The 24,481-nt window shown below is 33.6% G+C and overlaps 6 protein-coding genes across 9 annotated transcripts; 4 read left to right on the top strand and 2 right to left on the bottom strand.

The window, feature by feature from the left end:
• The first annotated feature begins 2,309 nt into the window (after positions 1 to 2,309).
• LOC105199707 (eukaryotic translation initiation factor 3 subunit F) lies at positions 2,310 to 4,734 on the top strand. Its single transcript, XM_011166908.3, has 5 exons — positions 2,310 to 2,533; positions 3,005 to 3,174; positions 3,247 to 3,429; positions 3,985 to 4,206; positions 4,294 to 4,734. The coding sequence occupies exons 1-5, from the start codon at positions 2,425 to 2,427 to the stop codon at positions 4,465 to 4,467; spliced, it is 858 nt and encodes a 285-aa protein (XP_011165210.1). The 5' UTR covers positions 2,310 to 2,424; the 3' UTR covers positions 4,468 to 4,734.
• On the bottom strand, positions 4,538 to 7,066 carry LOC105199706 (actin-related protein 10). The gene is made up of 5 exons (XM_026136579.2): positions 6,827 to 7,066; positions 6,582 to 6,734; positions 5,731 to 6,015; positions 5,372 to 5,648; positions 4,538 to 5,111 (listed from the first exon to the last, which is right to left on the bottom strand). Exons 1-5 carry the CDS (start codon positions 6,904 to 6,906, stop codon positions 4,779 to 4,781), a joined length of 1,128 nt encoding a protein of 375 aa, XP_025992364.1. The 5' UTR covers positions 6,907 to 7,066; the 3' UTR covers positions 4,538 to 4,778.
• A 353-nt stretch (positions 7,067 to 7,419) lies between these two features.
• Positions 7,420 to 11,851, top strand: LOC105201642 (OTU domain-containing protein 5-B). Its single transcript, XM_011169734.3, has 12 exons — positions 7,420 to 8,179; positions 8,280 to 8,378; positions 8,689 to 8,777; positions 8,930 to 9,054; positions 9,139 to 9,281; positions 9,359 to 9,514; positions 9,583 to 9,739; positions 9,809 to 10,020; positions 10,110 to 10,229; positions 10,310 to 10,465; positions 10,544 to 10,736; positions 11,092 to 11,851. Exons 1-12 carry the CDS (start codon positions 8,033 to 8,035, stop codon positions 11,250 to 11,252), a joined length of 1,758 nt encoding a protein of 585 aa, XP_011168036.1. The 5' UTR covers positions 7,420 to 8,032; the 3' UTR covers positions 11,253 to 11,851.
• A 149-nt stretch (positions 11,852 to 12,000) lies between these two features.
• On the top strand, positions 12,001 to 14,753 carry LOC105201641 (serine/threonine-protein kinase Nek5). The gene is made up of 6 exons (XM_011169733.3): positions 12,001 to 12,374; positions 12,470 to 12,563; positions 12,632 to 12,799; positions 13,152 to 13,312; positions 13,578 to 13,725; positions 13,927 to 14,753. The coding sequence occupies exons 1-6, from the start codon at positions 12,316 to 12,318 to the stop codon at positions 14,191 to 14,193; spliced, it is 897 nt and encodes a 298-aa protein (XP_011168035.1). The 5' UTR covers positions 12,001 to 12,315; the 3' UTR covers positions 14,194 to 14,753.
• A 254-nt stretch (positions 14,754 to 15,007) lies between these two features.
• LOC105201639 (MAM and LDL-receptor class A domain-containing protein 1) lies at positions 15,008 to 21,249 on the top strand. 2 transcript variants are annotated; one of them, XM_011169731.3, is made up of 12 exons: positions 15,008 to 15,148; positions 15,323 to 15,425; positions 16,144 to 16,586; positions 16,888 to 17,085; positions 17,356 to 17,710; positions 18,090 to 18,266; positions 18,347 to 18,773; positions 19,014 to 19,358; positions 19,687 to 19,905; positions 20,004 to 20,389; positions 20,735 to 20,900; positions 20,985 to 21,249. In XM_011169731.3, the coding sequence occupies exons 3-12, from the start codon at positions 16,180 to 16,182 to the stop codon at positions 21,023 to 21,025; spliced, it is 2,721 nt and encodes a 906-aa protein (XP_011168033.2). In that variant the 5' UTR covers positions 15,008 to 15,148; positions 15,323 to 15,425; positions 16,144 to 16,179; the 3' UTR covers positions 21,026 to 21,249. The 2 variants fall into 2 exon arrangements, with proteins under 2 accessions (XP_011168033.2, XP_025992366.2); XM_026136581.2 differs by having other exon boundaries at positions 20,735 to 21,009.
• LOC105201640 (nuclear receptor 2C2-associated protein) lies at positions 20,399 to 22,204 on the bottom strand. 3 transcript variants are annotated; one of them, XM_039451567.1, is made up of 4 exons: positions 22,183 to 22,204; positions 21,747 to 21,837; positions 21,424 to 21,670; positions 20,399 to 21,021 (listed from the first exon to the last, which is right to left on the bottom strand). In XM_039451567.1, exons 2-4 carry the CDS (start codon positions 21,786 to 21,788, stop codon positions 20,981 to 20,983), a joined length of 330 nt encoding a protein of 109 aa, XP_039307501.1. In that variant the 5' UTR covers positions 21,789 to 21,837; positions 22,183 to 22,204; the 3' UTR covers positions 20,399 to 20,980. The 3 variants fall into 3 exon arrangements, with proteins under 3 accessions (XP_039307501.1, XP_039307499.1, XP_039307500.1); XM_039451565.1 differs by lacking the exon at positions 22,183 to 22,204 and adding an exon at positions 21,947 to 22,169; XM_039451566.1 differs by lacking the exon at positions 22,183 to 22,204 and adding an exon at positions 21,966 to 22,138.
• Positions 22,205 to 24,481: the final 2,277 nt, after the last annotated feature.

The following is a 24,481-nucleotide window of genomic DNA, read 5'->3' as shown; positions in this document are numbered from 1 at the left end:
AAAATAAATTTATCGATAAATAATGTAGTAATTAAAAAAAAACTGAAATAAATTTTAGTTCCTTTTAGATTCGCTCGATTCGGTTGGTGGTCATGCAAAAATATTGATTACTGGGAAAGGGGAGGGGGAGTCTTCTCAAGTCGTGGACAGAGAGGAACCTGAGAGCGGCCACGGCGGCCTTTTTCCTATAACGCTTCGAAACTCCCGTACACTAGTGACGCACATCTATTCTGGTCAGAATAGGAACTACGTGTCACATCCATTTTGCAACTCGCCGTTAAGAGGATGCTAAAGTAACAGAAGAACTTCCTCGACGTCGGTCCTACAGATCACTGTAGATTATTTTTCGAGCAAGACCAGGCTATTGCTCTTTGTCCATTGCATAGATCTGTTTTTGTTTTTTGATTATTTCGCCATCTGCGAAAAGTCCTATCAACTACTGTTGGGCTCCATATTGCTCTGTTTATGACAGTTCAGCTTCGCTGAGCGAAATATGCGCGTGGTAAAAGCACATTAGCGTATCTTTTTTGTTAGACGTTCAATCGTAACTTTGCAAGGTCAGTGTTATTCGTGCATGTTTTCTGAAGGGTGCTCTACTATCATTTTGTACTCACGAGCTACACAACTTCTGTATTAAGGTAAAGTTAACCTCGGGTGACGGCTATACGAGTGAATTTTTAATGATTTATTAAATTTTTGTTCGATTTTCTTATAAAATTGACCTGAGCACCCTTTCTTTTTACGCGTATTTCAATTCTAAAAAAAGTTTTTGTGATTCTGTAAAGCCAATCCAAAAATATTTAATGCACTGTAAATGTCGGTAATTCGTGGTACTTTAGCATCCTCTTAAGCTGCGTTCAGATTCCTCACCCGGGTGCACTCAGGCATCATTCCATCCTTGTTTAACATTCGATAAACAACAAAAATAAAATGACATCTGGGTGCACCCGAGTGAGGAATCTGAACGCACCCTTAAGGGGGAAAATATATAGCTACCTAGCGCCAATTTCAAAATATGAGCAAGCAATACTGTGTAACACAATGTATATACAGTTCAATGCTTTCTAATTTTGACACAATCATACAGAGCCGTTTTTTCGTATACAGCGAACATTCTTAACCTTAATTTCTGCACAATTTTGAAAACCATGTCAAATGATCGATATTATTTATTCATGAGAGGTCGAATACACATAGCTTTGATAGAAGCAGTGTTTTACTAGTTGATATTGTGTAATACTGTGTCACACAGTGTATGACTATGTTTTGTTGCTGGAAAGCTCTCAATAACAATGAAACAAAATTTTAACTTTAAATAATCATTACTTTTTTTAAATATATATAAGCTTTTTACATTTTGAGTTCTACGACTTACAATTAGAATTATATAATTTAAAAAGATTATTTTAAGGAGATTTTTATTTTATGTAGCAGAAAGATTATGCTAAGAAAAAATTAGTTTTATAAATATACCAGGATCAAATACTTAACTCAATCATCTTAAATTTCTCGTAAATTGTTATATAAAAAAAATGTTTAAAAGAAAAATTATATGTTAATAAAAAAATAATTATTACATTAAAGTGTTTTGACATCCTTCTGCTGCACAATGTACCATCTCACTAAACAATGTGTACAGAAAGACTATTTAACATATTTTCTTTAATATTATTCATTAGTCTACATATAACATGACAATAATATTGGAATAATAAATAAAATGTTAACAATAAGAAATAAAAAAATAGATAAATTTTTAAAACAATTTGAGATTATATTTGTATATCATTATTTTTAATTATTTATTAAGAAAAAGTTAACTTTTTGGCTTTAAAAAAATATTGACAAAAATTACACTTGTGTAATTAATATTCTTTTCAGAATTAATATTCTTTTCAGAATTAATATTCTTTCTAGAGTTTGCAAAAAGGCTGCAAAAGAGTTTGTATCAACTGACACACGTAAACACACTCTTCAACCAAAGATGATTAGGCTGCGTTCGGGAATACACACCAAGTTCTTCCGAGTATCATTTTATCCTTGTTTAACATTCAGTGAACAACAAAGATAAAACGACAGTCCAAGGCACTCAGTGTGTACAGCTCTATTTAATCTACCTAACCTAACTGTTAGCTAACCGGTAATTTCCCCCTTAATGGCGGAGCCAATCAGCATTAGGCACATACATTGGTTGTGTTCCGATATTAACTGCCAGTACTGAAAATGTATAGTATATGTGACGTGAACTATAAATTTTCAGTACTGCCAGTAAAAACGGAACACAGCCATTGTCGCAACTCTCTTTATACCAACTCTAGGAGTTTCGAAGCGTTATAGGAAAAAGGCCGCCGTGGCCGCTCTCAGGTTCCTCTCTGTCGTGGAATACCGGAACACGTTCATTCCAATTCCTTTCGTGCAGTAAACATGGCGCTTAACCTCACCGTCAAGGTGCATCCCGTGGTTTTGTTTCAAGTCGTAGATGCATATGAACGACGAAAAGCGGAATCATTGCGCGTTATCGGCACCTTACTAGGTAACGTTGTGAACAATAATTAAAATTGGTGTTTTTCCAGCTAATACATGACTATAACCGGCCATGAGAGAGACGTGATCTTTCACCGACTTCAATGACACGTGTTCGTTCATGTTGTTTCAAGCAAAGTTGGACATTTAAAATATATAATAATTAATCTATGTTATGTGTGTACAATGTAAACTATATAAACTATGTATTATTTATGAAAACATTAATCCATGGCTCATAGAAGATTCAGATTTTATCAAAAATAGCGAAAATATTTTGTTTTTTATTTTTAATATTTTTATTTTATCAATACTGAAAGCACATATATTAATCTTAATTACTTTTTTCTGTATTGTATTATTTAATTTATGATTTACATTGATTGTCTACACGAAAAAGATTTATATAAATGTGACATGAGCGATACATGAATAATTCATATAGATGTAATCTTGAAATTTATGATGATCTTGATTCCAGGTACTGTGGAGAAGGGAATTGTAGAGGTGACAAACTGCTTTTGTGTACCACACAAGGAATCTGAGAGCCAGGTGGAGGCAGATCTCACCTATGGAATGGACCTATATGACTTGAATCATCGTGTCAATGCTCAAGAAAATATCGTTGGTTGGTGGGCCACTGGCAATGAGGTTGTCATAGCTCTTAATCGTAGTCTATTCCTGTATATTCTTTTGATGTGCGCTAAACAAAATATGTTGTAGGTTACCACACATTCATCTGTTATTCACGAATATTATGTGCGAGAGTGCAATAATCCAGTACACTTGACAGTTGACACTACGCTGGCAAATACAACAAGGATGGCAATCAAAGCTTATGTGTGTGTCCCATTGGGTGTACCTAATGGCAAACAGGGCTCCATGTTCACTCCAGTCAAAGTTCAGGTTTGTTAGAATATTTATTTAATAAGATAAATATGACGTTTGCAACTTTCTATCTTAAAAAATATATAAAAAATTTGTTTTAAAAATATGGAGATTATGGTAATTATTAAGAACTAAAAAAATAAATGACCCATTGTGTTTAAGAATCTGAAAAAAAGATTCATTGAGTGTTAAGGGAATTCTAAAATAATCAACATTTTTTATTAGAAGATATCTTTGAATTAGCTTTCAATTTATTAACATAATTAATGTACATACAGAAATGAAGAGAATAAAATGTGATTTTATATGCTAATATAATAAAACAATTGTTAAAATACATTAACATATATTATAGTTTCAAAAATTTTTTTTCATTATTAACATAAAATCACCTTTTACTCTCTTCATTTTTTAGCATACTTTAACTGTAGAAGAATTTGGAATTCTGTAGTCAATTTAAAAATACCTTTTAATTAAAAAATCTACATTAACTATATATAAATTATATTCATTAGATATAGATTTTTGTATTATCTTTTTATTTTTAATATTATTACATTTTTTTTTATACAGATTAAGTGTTATGAACCAGAAGTAGTAGGACTGCAGCTATGTTCAAAGACACAATTGCCTTCTCACATACAAGCATCCGGAATAAAGTCTACTGGAGGAATAGAACCTATGATGGATCTTGCACAAGTCTCAGAGGCTTGCTCTAAACTTTCTTTAATGCTGGAACAAGTGCTGGCATATGTTGATGATGTTCTAGCAGGGAAGCAGCTGCCAGATAATCAAGTAAATACAGATAAATGTTAAACACTTGCTTTAATTTGTAAAATGTTTATTATTTAGTTAATATTCGCAATTATTCTGCTATTTCAGGTGGGTAGAGCTCTTTTAGATATGGTGCATTCAGTACCGAAAATGACGAGCGATCAATTTGACGAAATGTTTAACAGTAATGTTAAGGATCTCCTAATGGTTGTTGCGTTATCTCAATTGATAAAAACTCAATTGCAACTCAACGAAAAACTTACCCTTCTTACAACTCTATGATTAAGAGCGTTTTGATTTTTCACGCTGTATAAATACGCAGGTGAAGATCAATAATAACAGATTCTTCTGATATATTTTGATTTGTTTTAATATCATCAATCAATTGGAATTATAACAGTATTTTGTGAAAACGCGATTATAATTAATAAAGTACAAAAAGTGCATTATTAATGATACAATTATATATACAATTGCATTATATGTGCATTTTATAAATAATTACAATTATTTAACATAATAAATTACAGTTATTTAGCGCTTGCTTTTTATACAATGCTTTGTTAAATTAATCTTATGATGTGCTCATCGATTCATATTTCGTAAGAAGTTTCATCTTTTTGATTATCTATAAGATTTGACCAATCTGGAACTCGATTTGTCTTCAAATACACTTCCTTTGTTAAACATCGCAATGGTAAATCTGTCGTTCCAAAAATAGCACCACCTAACCATGCTGTGTAATTTGGTTTACTAGGTGCTGTATGGAATTTGAACGATTCTATCTTTAATTTGGTTTTGTACAGATCGCTTTTAATCAAGGCCAACAGTTCTGACTTTAGACGACTCGAGAAGCCTTTCGTCATAGTGGTTCCTCCGACGAGTATTATATTTTCGGCCAACACCCGCCTTATGTCCAATGAACACTGCGGTTTAAAATTAAGTAATTTGACATTAGAAACATGCACTTTCTTACATAACAAACTTATGTCCATTTCTACTAATAAAAATGAACCTTAATCTTGGTTTAACTTTCTAATTTTTAGAAACTTTATCTTTCTAATTCTTAGAATTAAAAATAGATGAAGAGCAAGTTAAATCGAGATCAAAGTTAATTTGCGTTAGTGGAAATGGAACATTAGAAGTTCTATTGTATCATGACAGGGAGTTACAGTGAAAATTTTACCTTGGCGATAGCATCGAGTATCATAGTAGGCAGAGAAAGATTGTCGTTATCCCTTTCCCATAATATCTCGAACGCCTTTTCTCTAATTTCTCCGGGTATTACAATTCTTTTAACACCAGGATACGTGACGTCGGGAGGCGAAGTTGGAGCATTTTCCATTCCTAGTTTTGCAGATCTTTCTAATGTAGTTACAAAACATGTTCTTACTTTGATATCTTCCAGCATCTTTTCTGACAAATCTAGATTGCTCGTATTTTGAAAGTATTTTTTTAAATTCCTAAAAATTATGAGAACCATAGAATTATAAATAAGCCCACATTGAGTAAATCTCAATACAAAAGAAAAAAAGTATGACTCACTCATGTACAATCTGTCCACCTAACGGCAATGCTTGCCAGGCTTTAAGTATTGGTATTCCCTCAAAGATTGGAATTAGAGTTGCTTCCTGATATCCTACATCCAATACCAAAGCTGTGTCAATACCGAGAGTGCTGATTGTTGCCAAGTGACTTGGTAGAAATAGTATAGAACCAACTTCAAAATGTCTGAACATTACTTTTGCAATGGTATCTTTGAATGATGTCACTGCCAATGGAGACTCCAAAAGCAATATCCTTGCATCTTTGGGACTTATTACAACATATCTGTATCACATATGGATTATTTTAAATAGAAATTCTAGGTCGTATCATAGTAAAAACACAAGAACTTTTAAGCCTATTTTACAATAGTATAAATATAAGGCTATAAACTACGTTTTTACGTCCAATTAGTTTTCTTTTTACTAATTAGTTTTTGGTTTTAAAATGCATTACAACCTTATAGCTTTATGTTATTGTAGAATAAGCTAAAGTCTTATTTTAAATTTAGTATATTGAAACCTCTCATTTGAAGTCTATTTTTCATGTTTCCAATTGGTTTTAATTTAATTATTGTTTATGTTAATTTAATAATTATTTAATTAACATAAATATAATAATTGCATAAACAATTATTATATTTATTAAAGAATTATATAATTGTTCAATACAAACAAAACATATCGCATTTTAAAAAAGGCATGTAAAGTCAACACACATATTTCTTAAAGTTTAAATAGATTTTGAAGAGTTTATTCAAACTTGCAGAAACACAATTATCGCATTTACATGCCTTTTTAGTTTTCACATTTAAAAAGCTAAATAGCAACAAAGTACGTATCTAGCCTTACTTAAAAAACAATAGATGGAAAAAGTCTACAAGTAATTGATACAGATCTTCGACATCCTTATAATCAATGATTCTGCGTATCTTCTTTGATTCTGAGCATCTTACTTCCGTTCGAATGATACCACGTGGAGATACTTCTCCTGCGTAGCCAAATCTGTATTGCAATAAACGTATATAAATATATCTTATCGAAGTGAGAATATAAGAAAATATATGAAAATAAATTTTCCTTTTTGCAGTACTCACTTCGTGTACGCGCTGCCAATATCAAATACTACCATTTGTTTATCCGAGATATACCTCACGCCCTCGTATCCGCGTAGCATTTTCTTGATTTTATTTATCTGTACGTTTCTTACGTATTTTTAATTAATTGATTAATATATTCAATTCACATTTGACAGCTAAGCAGCTGAGGCAAGCTGAAGGAAAAGTGACAAAGAAATCGTGTAAGTTTAGCGTTCATTAAATCATTTAAAATTCGATCCCTAATGGATGCGTTCCGAAGACCATCAAGAAGAGGCACAGCGATTTTCTCTCGATGGAAATTGATAGGGAATTACTTCGCGAATGCTCCTACCCAAAGATCAAGCATTCTCCGAAGAAATGATGCCAGTTCGAAGCCATTTTGCAGCCAAAGTGCAGCCGAAAGGGGATAGTTGCAGCACTCGCTCCAACTCTTCGGTCTGCCTCGAACGCATCGAGTGGTCGAATCGACGGGGCAATCGAAGTCACTAGGGTACTTTCCAATTGCAATATCCCTAGACATTTTCGTGCACACACGGCGACGTGATGAGCAATTGGAATATTTGGAATTTACCCTCTCTCTTTTTTGAAAGCTTGAGTTGACTCGAGTGAGAAGAAGACAGCGAATAATCGCTTCGTCGATTCGACCGCTCGAGGGGAAGGCCGAAGAGAGTGTCGAGTGTCGCAGCTATCCCCTCCGTTGGGTGCACGCTGGCTGTAAAAAGGCTTTGAACTGGCATCAACTGGCATCGCTACTACGGATGCTACGGAGCCGAGGCGATCAGGGTGAATATGGCCGTCTGACAAAACATTCCAGGCATATCAGCGATCAACGACATGGTGTCGCTTTTGCTCGGGCATGTTACACGACGGTGATCACGAAACGACGTCATCTTGACCGAAGTTTCTCTACATACGAGTGACGCAACGACGCGAACGTGGGGACCGGAGGCAGCGCGGAAGGTGCGCGGTTGTCCGCGCGGAACTCCATTCGCCAGTTCTGTCTGTGGGGAAAAAAACCGTAATAGGTGTGCTGACGGTCCCGCTGGCAATCGTGAGGGTGAACGGATTGCATCAGGGCGACACGGCGTGCGATCGTGATCCGATCCACGAACGTATCGCTCCGCAACGAGGACGAGCTAGAGAGATAGAGAGAAAGAGAGAGACAGAGATAGAGATAAAGACAGGAATTGATCGTTCGCGATCATGACAATTTTATCGAAGAAGAAGGCGAATGCGCCGAAGGACAGGACGCGCGAGGGAGGCGCCGGACCCGAGGTCGACGTTCATCACGGGGTAGTGCAGAACGAGCACAGTTCCGGCAGCATCACCCTCCCGAACAGTCCTTATCAGGTGAGAGACGGAACACGATTTCCGGACTTTGCTCTGTCTCTCTGCTTACAAAAAAAAGGATCAGGTTCTAAAACAGAAGTTTTGCCAACTCGCTGACTAGGTACGGGGCGCCAGCGGCTTCGCCGTCGATCTACACGGAGTCCAAAGCGATCACGGATCTCACAGTGGTTCCCTCGTGCTGACTGGAAATTCGTACGAGGTATGTAACACGAGGGATGACCCCTCTTTTTATTTCGGACTGCAGTCTCAATATTGTACAGTGTTCTTGTGCATCGATCCAACGATGTAAACATTAACTATTGAATAACGCTGGTGGGCGACAAATAGCGACATTTGCAAAAGAATTGTCAAATGGTAATATTTACTTATAAAGTGAGCTATGAGTTGTATTATGGTGCATACTGTACACAGTCGATAATTGCGATCAAATACTTAATCAGGAAAGTTAGAAGAGATTTATTTTTCAACAATAATTTTTTTTTAACTAATGTGTGCTACTTTTATTGCAGACAAATGATCGCCGTGAAGACAAACATTTTGAAGATGGGAGTGGCCCGAGTCATGGTAAACGTCACAGACAGAGAGTCAGTCCCCACAGGTATTTGAAAATAGTGCAAAGGGCTGAAAACAGATGTAAAGTGCACTTGTAAAATTTATTTACATAAATTAGGATATACAAAAGGAATTGCATGTTTTTATAGTATAGGTTTATGCTTATATTTAATAAGGAATATACTAATGTTTTAATAGCTGTATTGGTAGACCTTCACGTGTGAAGCGTGAACGAGAAAGGGATAGAGGTAGAGAAAGGGAGAGAGAGAGAGAGCGTGAGAGGCAGGCTACTCCACCTGCTGCTTCTTGCAATGGCTCGCAAGGTAATGAAAGGTTTACATTATTAAAATAGAAGATTGTGAAATTTATAAATGCAGAATGTAATATAATAAATTTGATTTATTCAGGTACAGATACTAGTGTAAATGGAAGAGTAAGCATTGTGGGAAATGCCTCAAATTTGGAACACGAATTGGCAAATGGCTACAATAGTGGAGATGAATATACAGGACATACTGAAAATGATGTTTCATTAGCTGAATGGCAGGACGTAAGTATTATTAAATTTAATATTTTATACAAGTACAATGTGTTATCTAATATAGATTACGTTTTGTGACAATCTAGAAGGACAGATGGTTTGAGAAGCGCCTCAAGAAAAAGGGTCTTGTACTGAAGAAAATGGCAGAGGATGGAGCTTGCTTGTTTAGAGCAGTAGCAGATCAAGTGTATGGCGATCAGGAGATGCATGGAATTGTGCGAAAACACTGCATGGATTATATTGTAAGTGTGTAACATTATATAGATAACATTATTTTAATGAAATCTGATAAATATTACGTATCTTTCAGGCTTCCAACCAGGAATTTTTCTCTCATTTTGTGGCGGAGGATTTCAGCACTTATGTAGACAGGAAAAGACAAGAGTATGTTCATGGAAATCATATAGAAATGCAAGCTATGTCAGAAATGTACAATCGTAGTATTCAATTATATTGTTATAGCACTGGTATGTACTTTTGTGTAACAGGATTTTTGTTACTCTTTCTCTTATTATCTAATTATTATTTTTTTCTAGAACCTATCAATATTTTTCATACTATGGTGGAAAGTGATAATGAACCAATCAGGCTGTCTTATCAGCGCAATAGTCATTATAACAGTATAGTTGACCCATTTAAAGCTACTATAGGCGTCGGACTAGGTTTGCCATCATATAATCCTGGTGCTGCCGATCGCGCTCTGATATCCGATGCTGTTCGTCAGAGTGAGGAGTTGCATATCGAACAGGTAATCATAATAAACTCGTAAATAAGCATGCGGATTTATTTGATTTCATATATATCCAAAAACATTCTAATATTTCGATTTTATGAAAGACAATGCTGGAGGATAAAATAAAAGCTACCGACTGGGAGGCGACTAATGAAGCCATCGAGGAGCAAGTTGCTCGGGAAAGTTATTTGCAATGGTTACGTGATAATGAGATGCGTAAAGCAGTAAGTAAAAATTAAATTATTATCATATCAGTTATTTTTCTATTGGAGCAGAAAGACTCAGTAACGACTTTTGAATCAAGCGTTCAGCCAGTAGTAGCAGTACGAGCACAGTTACGAGCGCGCAACATAATCATTCACACTTTCATTCACATGGAGGTCGTGGACAGCAGCGTAGCCATACCTCTTCTCCGACCACGACACAAACTAGCCAAGATAACTTACGTAATTCTCCAAAGGTCCGTTTTGTCCTTTATTCTCGCGATGGAAGCTTAAGATATTGTACATAAAAAGCGTTTGTTTGTTGTGATTATTAGGTCAGCGATGCGGTACGATATAGCAAGAGATCGCCGCAACATCAATCGACTCAACAAGGATCCAGTATATCCCATCTGCCATCGGATTTCGAGGGAAAAATGATGCCACAAGAGCCTGTGCCTGGAAGTAGCAAAGAGGCAAACGCGTCTCCCGATATTTCATTGTTCAATCGCCTTCCTCCCGAAGTATTTGGTGAGAATGTATTTTCAAATCGTGTTTATTTACATTTAAGAAAAGGAAATATCAATTAACATTGTTCTTTTTATTTCAAAGTTTGGTTTTTTGATAAATAAATAATATTAAATAATTGCACGCATATACAACGTATTTTTATTTAATTAAAATTAAATTCTATTAAATATGAATAAAAAAAATGAGATTTACTGTATTTTGCGTTACATGGTTCTTTTCTACATTCTCTTAATTACTAATTTAAATTTATAACGTACTGTCCTTTTCAAATAAATATTTGTTAAAAATTTACTCTTCTAGAGAAATTCTACATTAAATTGCAAGAATTTTGTAGTAACTTTTGTAACTTTTCTAGGTCTGACGGATTGGGAAGACAGCCAAATACTTTCACAAGTGCTGGCGACGTCACAACAAGAGTACTTGGATAGCCTGAAGCAGTCACGCGTGTCCGTGTCCGCCGGAAATGATAGCGCCAATACGATAGAGTCTAGTAACAGTTCTATTAACAATTCTTGAAATGCGGTCGGTAACGACAAAGTTCAAAAGATATCAGAGTAAAGATATATACATTTATATATTGCAATATCATCTAATCCCATATTGTGCTAGGACATAAAGCGATTTGCTTTGTTTATCCGTGAGTAAATGTTGCAATAATCACCGTTTGGTTTCCATCCTTTTAGTCTTTTCTCTTTGTCTTTCTCTTTCAACAACACGTAACATACGTATGGGATTTTTACAAGTACGTACGTTATTATCATTAGACGCTTTGTTAACACTAACAAAGTAGCTGCATATCTTTTTTTTCGTTGTGGGTACCTTTACATTACCATAGAAAATAACTTTCATTATTTTTTTTCTAAATTACTATTACTAAAAAAAAAAGAAATTTCTTAGTTTTTGTTATAATAATCAATATATATTACGCTCCTCTCGGAGTTTGATATTTATCTTAAAAGTCTTTATCTTGAAAGTATGCAATCCGTTTTTAGACAAAATATATTGTTTGATAACCGTGATGTTTTCTCTTTATATAGTTTAGGTCACAACGCTTAGAGAAATCTGCATTACATTATTTGTAAAAAAAGAGTAAATAAAATATCATTTAATTGTAATTTTAATTTGTTGACAATTACTATCCAAATATCACGATTGTTATAGCATAAGTGATATAAATTTAAAGACTTTTTAAAATATTGGTATTTTTTTAATCGGAAATTTAAAGCAAATGTTTTGTAATAAAAATTTTATTGAATATTATTTCAGAGAAACTTTATTTTAATTCAGAGAATAATCAGAATAAATTGATACCTATTCAAACTCCTTGAATTTTTTTGAATCAATAATAATTATTTATATTGCTTAGATGGTACATAAATTTAGGTACCATTGTTGTGTAAATTAGAAGAGTAATATACATTTGAACATATTTCTGTTTATATAATCTATTATAAGCTGAATTTGAAAGTCCTTCAATAAGCAGAGCTACTCATGTCACAATCAAAATATTTTCATACTTGTTTTGGACGAAATTTAATTTCACTTTAAACCTTCAGTTTCTTATTGTGTGAAAACGAAGATGGATGTGCACATAGATGACTACATACGCGAAAGCATACTCGGAAAGGGAACATTTGGGTATATTATTACATATTTGGAATAAATGTGTAACTATATAAATTGGTATCTGTACAAATCAGATTTACCTTCTACAGACTAATATGTACTTTTAGAACTGTGTATTTGGTGAGAAGAAAGAAAGACAGCAAGCCATTTGTTATAAAAGTGCAAGATTTAAGTAATGCAGTAAATCATTCGCCTTCTGAGGTACATAATTGCACGATATTGATTTTTTAAAGTAAAATATAAAATTTGACATATGTTTTGTAATTCAGAGAACGCTAGGAGAGGTACAATGCCTACAAAAATTGAGGCACACAAACATAGTGTTTTATTATGGAGCATGGAAACAAAATAATTACAGCTACATTCTTTTGGAATATGCGACTCGATGTACTCTCAAAGATTTGCTAGAAAAACGAAAAATTCCACTCAAGGAGGAGGTAATTTTTCATATTATAGATACTTGTAATTTGAATATTATAAAAAAAAACTTTTAAAATTTCGAGAAATTCTACAACCACAAACTTACATTATATTGAAATTATGCATGAAATTATATATTTTGAAATAATATTTATAATAATTGATTACACATATTATTTAGTAAATTATAATTTATCAAAATTAAAATTGAATCTGTATTAATAATTTACGTTTTGTTTATAATGTGGTTGTTAAAAAGTTCTTCATTATTTATGATCAATGTGTTCCAAAAATAATTTTGTAGATGTTTTACAAAAACAGATTTATTAATGTAGAAAAATGGTATTTAAAAAAATATTTTTTTATTAGGATGCATTGTATTTGTTTTCGCAAATTACTTTGGGAGTGCATCATATTCATTCGAACAAAATTCTTCATCGAGATTTAAAACCAGAAAATATCATGTTGACTGGCAACCGTGGGGACATCGTGAAGATTGGTGACTTTGGTCTCTCAAAAAATATCCAAGAGTATGGATTAACGAGTTAATTTCAATTTAAACAAGTTGTTTCTTAATTGTATTATTAAATTACTAGTCTTTGATATTATCAATAAGTTTAAAATGCACTATAATTATGTCACCCTACAATGATTAATTATTTTTATATAAATTACGTATAATTATATATTCTAATTCTGTATAAATTACATAAATTTTTATATAAATGGAATCTCTTTATTCTATCTTATAAGCAGTTTTATTATTTTTTTATTTTATTATTTTTTGCTTCGTAGAGATTCGATAACTTGTCACGCAGGATCTTATTATTATATGGCTCCGGAAGTGCTGGATATACAGCCGTATGAACTCAAGAGTGATATATGGAGCATGGGTGTTATATTGTATGAAATGGTTACGAAGAGATTTCCGTTCCCGGCTACGGTAAATTAACGGCATAGTCGGGAGACATAGTCAAGATGTAAAGTAATATAGCATGTATATAAAATACATAGAGAATATTTGTGGAAAACAAAGTTTTTTTAAAAAAGGAAATGCAAATTAATAAATGCATTTTTACAAAATATTTATTGTTCGCATGTATTCTTGTTTATAAAATCAATATTTTTTCATTTACCATTTCAGAATTTAGCGGAATTTACGAAACTAGTGCACAACAGTCCGCCGCAGTCTTTACCACGATGGATGTCAACAACTACTGTGAATTTGATATCGAAGATGCTGAGGAAGAATAGTTTTTGTCGACCCCGCACCGATCAGCTTGTGCTTTGCCCTTTTCTCGTTCCTTACATTATTCGAGTATATCTAAATCTTGGACGTGACATTAATCTCGCTGAACGAGAACGAGACAGCTTTGGGCCGCACGTTTTCTTAAAATTTCTAAATCCATGAAAATTTTGATCGAAATAACATTTTAATGAATAATCTCTTAAGGAAAAAAGGAACTAAAAAATAATATTATCACATACGGGAATTTGCTTTAAAAAATGAAAACGCATATGAAACGATTTCAGAAGTGTTAACAAGACTTATAAAAGTTATCTTTGCTAGACGTCAATTAAATTTTGTATGGCATAAACATTTTTTTAAACTTATATATAATAAAAAATTATTTTTTTATAGTATGACATAGCTATCAAGTTTATATTATTATATAATTGTTAATATAGATTTTTTATTTTATGCTATGATATCTCCAAAAATTACTTTTTGAGTTATATAAGAGAATGTGAAAGAAGGTTCTAATTAGATGACATATTACTGTATATTTACTTTTTTAATAACTCTTTAGGACTTTCATAGGTAAAACGTTATTAAATTACAGAAAAGTTCTCACATTTTTATAATGTATGTGCAAGGTGCAAACTCTTTGTTGTAATATTGTAATTAGTAATAATGCTCTGTAGTAATTAAATGTCGGAAGGAAATTAAATTATGAACGATGAACGATATATCACACCTGAGTAATTGAAAACCTGTTGTTTGCGAAGCGATACGCGGAACCGATTTACCGGCTAGTAGAAACGGTTAGATTTTAATCTTATTATTACGGCATTCTGCCTCGATGGAATTTCATTGTTCGATGAATCGCTATCGGGCTCCCCCGAACAAGCGGGATGCGTGACAACCGGAAGCTAAGACCGGAATTGTGTGTATACCGCTTCGTTCTATACCCATGTGGCGAAAACTTTGAAAACTGTACAGTTCACATCTCGTTAGTACACATTTCGCTGTTCCCGCTATCCACACTCTTCCGTCGTAACGTCGGTACAGTGTAAAAGAATCGAAAAAATTATTCTGAAGGATTAGAAAAGTGCAAGGACACAAACTGAAAAATCTATAATAGGTAAAGTCTATTTTTGGATTATATTTGTTATTTAGAAACGTATTTAAATTTTTAGAATTTTACAAATTGTGGATTTACTTTTATTTACAATTGGTTTTATTATTGATGTTTCTATTGGTCCTAATGTTAACATATGATTTTATATAAAATCATTAAGTATTACACATATTTTAGTGAGATAATAAAGATTTCATCAAACTCCATGTCAAGACCATTGTATTTCAAGGATCCTAATGATCGGATAGTGGATGATACATGACAGCGCATGACTCGGAGTGTAAGTTCTTGTGTAAAATAAATAAAATAAAACAAAAATTATGAAGAATTCTATGGAATTAAATATTTAATGTACAATGTTGGAAATTTATTTCGAAGTATTCGATTTCTTTTCCATTTTTTTCTATTTTACTTAAATATCAAATTTCAGTTGTGATAAAGAGATGCGTCTTCTTCGAACGTTTAACTGCCAACATAGCAGAAATAATTTTGAACAGATAAATATAAAATAATAGAAAGTAAAAGCATATTTAACAATTTAAAAATTTTTAAGATAAAATTAAATATTTAATCTATAATGCCAGGATTTTATACATTTCGAAGTATCTCGATTTTCTCTTCATTCTTTTCTATTTTGAACATATTATTAGACTTTATTTAGTTATCGAATTTTAGTGTGACGAAAAGATCAGTCTTGTTTTAACGTTTAACTGTTAACTAAAAGAATTTAAAATAGATGGGTAAAAAAATGGAAGAAGATAAAAATAATTACTTAACAATTTTAAATTGTTAAAGATGCAAGTTTATAAATTTTAATATTTTTATAGCTAATATCATTAATTTCGATTAAATTATTTACAGATTTTAAAGATTAATTTTTATTTTAATAGAATAAAAGATTATCGAAAATTGGAATTGTCAAGAAATTGGAATTTTTGCTAATAAAATCTTTACAAATTGAAAATCTTCAAGATTTTAATTTTATTTGTCTTCCGTAGTTAAAGTAAATCCAAGAAGCATAATCATATCCGGATATGTGGTGGATCTTGTTGTTGAGCTGCTGCTTGTATCCTTCGTCGTGGAGCATGACTTGGTACCCTCCAGCTGCTTCGAACGCGATGCGCGGAGAACAAATGGATCTCATGGATGCCATTAATTCTACTTATGCCCCTATCTGGACGAGAAGTACTGCGAGCAACGGCGTTGCGGTTGACGGCCCGGAATCTGTCGATTTGATCGATTCGGGACAATTCCCCGTCAATTCCGTCGATCGCGACCGCGAACCACTGGACGAAGTAGAGCGCATCGAACCCAGGCAGTGGCCAGGCAGACCGGATATCCTACCGACCCGCAGTACTGCGCCTTTCACCACGGAAAGGTCTTTACCACCCAGGTCTCCGCAGCCCACAACGCTGGCGCAAAGAAATCCTTCAACGCAAAGGTTTCTTTCCCTTTTTAAATTTTACAAAGAAAACAAACGACACATTTATATAAAAAATATTCAGGCATTATCAGTTGTTGATTAACAAGCGATGAAAAAGAAGATGCTTTTTACGAGTCAAGCTTTAGGAATATAAATATGCAACAGAACTACTCTTTTTTAATTAAAATTTCACAATTAGATTTTTATTTTAAATGTCTTAGTAAATTTAATAAAATCGTATGTAATTGTAAGATGAAGTTATTGTGATGTTAATTATGAAATCAATCTAATATGCTATTCAAAATTTTACATTTGTAAGATTTCCTACGATTACTGTACCACCTCCAACGGTTTCCGTCGACGAAGTCTTCTGCGATTTTGGGCCTGCACCATCGATGCCTCTTTGCGAATGGCAAAATGGTAATGGTGCCTTGGAATGGACTTCAGGTACTGGAATGGGCACTAACTGGTTGGGTGGACCAACGACCGATGCCACAAGTGGCTCTATGGAGGGAGGGTAAAAATTGCTGGAAATATTTGCCATATGAGAAATATAGCAAAAGTTATATTTTCTTCAACATTGAATTATTAAGACTCCTATTTCCTCATATCGCAGTTATATCAGAAAACTGTCTAAAAAAATTATATGAGTTTTTTCTTTTGCGTCAAAGAAGTTATATATTCTTTTGCATACTACACGCTATTTATATTCTTGCAATGTAAGTTTTAGCATCTATATTTCTTATTTAAATGTTCTACTGAATAATCTGGAACATAATGATGTTAGATACGCCTTTCTGGAGACATCACTGATACCTTCGAAGGACCTCAAGTTCAAGAGTTCTGGTGGTCTTTTGCATAGTCCGCAACTGGGTAGTACCGGGGTCTCCGGTACTTGTTTTATGTTCAAATATACTATGGATGGTCTCAGCATCGCGGGACTACGAGTACTGCTTCACGTTGGAAAAGACGAGTTCTCGTTTAAGAAGGAACAACCCGAGGAACTGCCCACAGAAAATATTACAGTACCTTGCGAACCGGTAGAGATCACAGAAGAGCGGGTACTGTGGCACGCGCAGTATTACACGCTTGGTGCGTGGCAGCAGGCCCAAATACTTTACACTTATCCTGAATTACACTCGGTATATTATTGATTCAATTAGAGATTTAATTAGTAAATACGAAGTGCTACAAAGAATGAAAACTGTATTTATGATCAAAATAAATTGATAAAAACTGTGTATAATGTCCAATTACTTTTACAGTTGAAAAATAATGTGATTATTTAGCATCCATATGATTCGACAAACAAATTAATATTACAGAACTATCTAAATTTGTTTACAAATGTATTATATTTATTTGTTAAAGTTATGATACTCGTTGTATTAATATTGATATAATTTATCGAATTTTTTCTTGTATAATATAATTCTAGTTGCTCAAGCTTATGTTCTTAGCGCTTCGTATTATATATTATTATAAATATTTCTATAAAATAATAAAAATCTTGCCAATTAGATAGTTATTGAAGGTGTGCCAGTGGACTCCACGGATCCGTCGCGTCTATATCGTGGATACATCGCCATCGATGATATAGATCTGCAGCCTGGTACGTCGTGCGTTGGATTCTGTAACTTTGCTGCCGGCTTTTGCGACTGGAACAATGATGCGGAAGATGATTTTGACTGGACCATAGTGAGTGAGCTATCAAGTTTTACATTTTACTGCATCCCACGCTTATATGCGATAGATAATTTGAGAAAGCACATTTTTAGAGTCGTGGAAGTGGAAATCCTACGACTGGCCCGGCGATGGATAGCTCTACTGACCGTGCCACAGCCGGTGGTTACGCTTTCATTAATTCTGGTTTTCCGCGAAGACCCGGCGACTCAGCGAAAATCATAAGTTCGAGCTTTCCAGCAACAATGCCGGATGCGCCGATGTGCATGCATTTCTGGTTCCACATGTTTGGATCCGGAATCGGTTACTTAAAATTATTCCTACGTCATTTTCGCAGCTCAAGCACGCAACTGCAGGAGATTTGGGGCTTGTCCGGAAATGCCGGCAACGCTTGGTTCATGTCGCAAGTTACAATCAGTTCCCTTGACGATTTTCAATTAGTTTTTGAAGCATCGGTAGGGATCACCAACATGGGAGACATCGCGATTGATGATATTTCATATGGACCAGGCGCTTGTCCTGGTAATTAAGTATTCTTGAATGTTGTTTGAAATTTACACTGAAATAAGAAATTAGAATTCAATGTCTGTTTACGTAAAACTATAAATGTTAATTGTAATGAATTAAAATTCTGCCTCTATGTTGAAAATACATAGAAAAGATAATTTCACTTCAAATACGCTTAAGAGTTGTGTCTGCTTTCATTATATCGATGATTTCCTGATTCAAATCGATTTTGTAACATCTGTATTAATTTGGTAGTCTCACCTCAAGTGGCTGCTCCGATATCGCGGGATTGTACCTTCGAGATCGACGAATGCGAATGGATCAACTCGCGAGATCCGGATCGCGTCGAATGGGAAAGGGTGTCTACTCAAGTGTTAGGTCCAAGGAACCAGAGGAAACCGTATAGCAGTGGACATACGATTAATCGACGCAACGAATTTTTTCTGGGGCTCGCACGTCTCAGAGGTGGTTCGCGATCATCCGGAGGTGGTACCGCTCAGCTGGTCAGTCGACAGATGAAGGGTTCTGAAGAACCACTCTGCATCACATTCTGGTACTTTATGTTCGAGCCCTTTATCGATTCCACAGGACCCAGCTTAGGTAAAATTTAAAAAAAAAAAATCAATAAAAATTTAGTAGAGAATCAAATATCTTATGTATGAAATCAAAATTTAATTTTGTAGTTATATTTTGGATTTTGTTTCACTTTTTATTTAATAAATAAAGGATTTAATTATAGAACTGATGGATTTATAATGAAGAATTTAATTATTGAATTTTTTAATATTTTTAATTGATTTAATATTATTTTTGCAAAGAAAAATAGAGTAATTCATTTTAATAGCATAAATTGTCGATTTCTTTTAAAACAAATGCTGCATAGATGCAATTTATTGACAAAATAAGAGCAATGTTTTTATTTTTAAAGGCGTTTTGCGACTATACGTGCAAACAGAGAGTGATAGTTCGAAGGCTAAACCTATATGGCAGTTATACAATAATCAAGGGCCCACGTGGAATTATGCTCAGGCTAATATCAATCAAAATACAGACTTCAATGTTGTATTCGAGGGCACATGGGGTCCAAACAGAGCGAGTGGTAGCATAGGAATTGATGATATCGCTTTTTATACTGGAAACTGCAGTGGTAAATATTTTCTTTTTTTTCTCCTTATTTTCTTTCTTCTTGTTTTGAAATGAATATCTTAGCTCATTTTATGCATTAAATTTATTTTACATCAACAGTAAAACCAATAAGTGCAGTCGTCCGTGCAGAAGACTGTAGCTTCGAGAAGGATTTATGTGGATGGGAGAACACAACTGTTTCCGATAATGACCGAGCTGTGATGTGGCAACGTGCGTTCCAGACCCATCGACCGGCTCAATTATTGGACAGAACCTTTGGCGCAACTGGCGATTTTGTATTCTTTGACATCTTCACAACAAATAAAGAATCGACGAAAGTTCAGCTGCAATCACCCGTCATCAATGCCTCGCCCGACGAAGAGTTCGTATGTTTCACCTTTTGGTTCGCTGCTTTTGGCGTGGAGGAGTCCACCACTCTGCGAGTGATCAAAATGCCTACCGAGGGAGAGGTCGAGGGAGAGAGCGAAGGCGAACAGGAGCAACCAGTACGAATATTACATATAAAATCGAACATATATAATATCCAAAATATCATTTATGCACATTCTTTGAGTTTTGATAAAATAAAATAAGGCCTGTATTCTACACAGAACACGCTTGATGTTAGCGTATTTTTTTGTCATTCTATCTTGACCATTCATTAAACATAAAACAAAAATAAAATGACAAAAAAGCGCGCTAACATTTTTATAAGCGCATTCTATATACAAGTAAAAAATTTAAATTTCTAATTTACTTTTATTTTAATATAAAGTGCATGAAATGAAAATTTTCATGAAGCAGCGTATGCGATTCATTTTTGTTCTAAACTTTTAATTTCCCTATTGCAGTTATGGTCACTGACAGCTAAAGGATTAAATAATCCACGACCGGTATGGATGGCGGCACAAGTGACGATTGAAGCACGAACTCCATATCGACTTATTCTCGAGGGAAGCGCCAGTAATGGAGGTTTTGCTGTTGATGACATAAAGCTTCAGCCTCTAGCCTGTGCAAGTAAGAATAATAAAATTAAAAAAAAAATTATTTGTAGCTGTAAGTAATGATATTATTACAACTTATTTGTGTTTTTTCATTCAGCTCGACCAGCCAGTGCTCAACCGATCCAAAATGAGACCTGAGAAGAACTATGTGGTATTTGCGAAATAAATCTTTTTTAATGTCAAAGTAATCGTTTTTCATTGAGCATTTAGTTATAATGTTTATATGATACTGTATATTTTAACTGTATTACAAATAGAATAAATCATATATAGAATAAATAAATCATTTTAATTAGAATAAATGTATTATAGAAGCATACACAATTAAAAAAATGTTTATACGATTAAAGAAATAATAAATATACAGATGCTTATAAAAATTCCTATCTATTATTTACTATTTACAAAATAGTAGTAGTAAAACAGAACAGATTGTAATATAAGAAATTTTAATGATATTGCTGTACAAAAATTATAACTAGGATATCAAATTGGATATCATGCATATAATCTTAAATTATATATGATAATCCTACCAAAGAGATCGGTGCTTTCATTAAATACAAATTTAAAGACTTTAGCTGTAATCCGATTTTTTAAGTAAAATTGCTGTAGGCTGTTATCATCTTGTGGATAATAGGATTCAATAACTGTCAGTTCCTTTTTATCATTGCCAGCCTCTATATGACAATTTTTCCCAGCAAATCCACCTTGAAATTGTATCTCAAAACAGGAGAGGCTGCATTCTTTTTCAAAATTAATAACAACCCATTGTGGACTTCCCTACCATGTATATTGTTCATTATATTAAACTATACCATTAAATATGAGTTAAATCACAAAAAATTCGTTTACTTACCGCGTCAGAATTCCAGCATGTCTCACAGCAATTATCAAACATGTACTTTTTGCCATAAAATTGAACATTCTTGTTCAGCACAGAACTCACCCTGAATAAAATATCATTAGTAATTTTATTAAAGCATATCTTTTTCTGTATTTCTTATGTTTTATTTAAAAAAGTTACGAATGTGAAAAGCAAATTTCTTTGACAATTACTATTATTTCATTATACTACCAGCACGTTAAACTAACCAGCACTCGAACTTATTTTCTTCACACAATGTAGGCACATTTTCACCAGTTTTTATAGGCATTTTTATTTCTATTCTTACCAGAGATATAATTATATTATATTTGTATAAAGAATAAATTTTCTCAATTTTCCACTGATAGTCATTAATAAATATGCTATCAATACAGTACGATTGAGTACGATAGCACTGTATACTTACTATGGCTGCGTTCCGAAACTCAACAACTGTGAGTCAATTTGTTCCAACATTCAAATACCCAAAAACGCGCCGAGTTCAAATGACACTATCCAACATTTATATTCGTTTGTTTTCTGTTCCTGGGGGTCGATCATGAAACTTTTTCCCTAAGGCGGAAACGTGAAAAGTGAAAAATTTCTTTATTAACTTCAATGGTAAAGGGTGTTTACGATAACTAATCGGATCTCGGATTGGATTGAACAATGGTACTCAACGTAAGTATAGAAAATTTCCCTAGGCTAATCGGATTGACGATTGCTGTCTCAAATGTAATCCGATTGATGACGAAAGCGTGGGTGGAGACCGAGAAGCATGCTTGAAAAGTAAGTCTCTTTATTTTTTTAAATAATAACACATAAAATCAAAGATTAAGTTAAAAAGAATGATTTGAATTTAGATTTATTGTAATTTTTTTTTGTCTAAACACTGGATTTCGTTTAAATTTCTGTTTGTAAAAATTAATTAATCTATTCTAAAGTTTGTGGTTATATCGGAAACAAATCAAAATTAATAAAACAATTATTAATTATTAGGTACATATTAAAGCATATAATATTTCAAGCATATCATATAGAATTCCTGTTTATTATAATAATGTATCTGAAAATGAAATAGATAGATGTTTCAAAGTTAGCGAAAACAAGAAGGAACGTTCCAGTGCAGTCTAGTGCAGGAACAGAAAACAAGCCTATATATTCAACCCATTCTTGCATGAAATAAAAGAATCTGATAGAAATAAGCGTTGCTTTGTTCTGCGAAGCAAAATATTATTTGTTAAAATTGATGATTATTTAAATTAGGAAAACTGTCATACTGACGCGCTTAGGCCCAATGCACACAGGACGTGTCAATGCGTTACGCGTGGCGAGGTAGCCAATCATTTTTTTTTTTACTTTTATGGAAAGAAATAAGAAAGCAAAAGAATGATTGGTTGACATGCGTAATGGCTCTGGCAGACCAGCGCGATTTGCGACACGCGACGCGTGATTATCCAATAGGCGTTTACAATTTTTTGAAAAGACGTACGCCTATTGGATAATCGCGCGTCGCGTGTCGCAAATCGCGCTGGTCTGCCAGAGCCATAACGCATTCAGTCATATGTATATTACCATGCATGACAGCTAACTTCAGGTAGCACATATTATAGATTTTGGGTACTGGTGGCGCTGTATATCTTGGTTACACGCGCGAAGTTAGCTCTTGGCACCCCATATTTATATAGTCTAAGGTCTTTCGTGTTTCGCCCCTTGAAGTACTCGCCGGCTGATGTATCGTGTCTGCGTACATTATATTTTTATCAGAGGTAATCCTCCTTTTCTTATCATAAACTATATATTATGATAACAGTAAATAAACTAAATTATTACTTTTTGATTGTACATATATTTAATATTAATTTTTCTTGTCTGTTTAATAATTGTCACGAGTGAACACAAATTTGAGGTTATATGCATAATAGAGGAATAATAAGATGTGAGGAATAGAATTAAAATTGTAGTATTAGTTTTCTGAATGAATATTAAATGTAACGCACAATAAATACGAATGAAAGTAAGATATAAATGTGACGTACAAGATACAATCTAACTTTGATTATACATATAACTATAGACTGCCAGTTACCCCCATTTTACGTAGTTTCACAATGCTTCGGTGTGTCTCCATCACGCGCATCTCCGATGGCTAAACAGCAGAAAATTGAAACACGAAATCGTATTTTTCCGGTAAAACATGAAGAAAGAGAGAGATGGAATACAATGACGCATAAACTTAGCAAAACCATTTAATACATTTCGTTTGTTTTCTGTTCCTGAACTCTCTGAATTAGTGTACACTTAAAATAAAATAGATAATGTTTGAAAGTTAACGAAAGTTAGCAACAAGGAACGTTCTAGTGCAGTCTAATGCAGGAATAAAAAACAAGCTTATTATGTACTTAATAGTTTTGAACTAAGTTGAGCTAAGTTCATGCGTTATATCGTATATCATCTCTCTCTTTCTGTTTTATTGGCAAAATGCGACTTCGTATTTCAATTTTCTGCCATTTAGCCATCGGAGGTGCACATGATGTTGGCAACAGCATGAAATGGCCGTCCATAGTTACATAGTCAAAGTTCGTTCCTGAAGTGCTTGTCGGTTAAAGTATCGTGTCTGCGTTGTACATCGCATTTTTATCAGGGGTAATCCTTTTCTTATCATAAACTATATATTATAACACAATAAATAAGCTAAATTATTATTTTTTAGTTGTACATATATT

This window comes from Solenopsis invicta, chromosome 7 (assembly GCF_016802725.1).
Source record: "Solenopsis invicta isolate M01_SB chromosome 7, UNIL_Sinv_3.0, whole genome shotgun sequence".
In the NCBI taxonomy this organism is placed as follows: Eukaryota; Metazoa; Arthropoda; class Insecta; order Hymenoptera; family Formicidae; genus Solenopsis; species Solenopsis invicta.
Note: the sequence above shows the minus strand (reverse complement) of the source record. Positions and strands in the feature narration are given on the sequence as shown.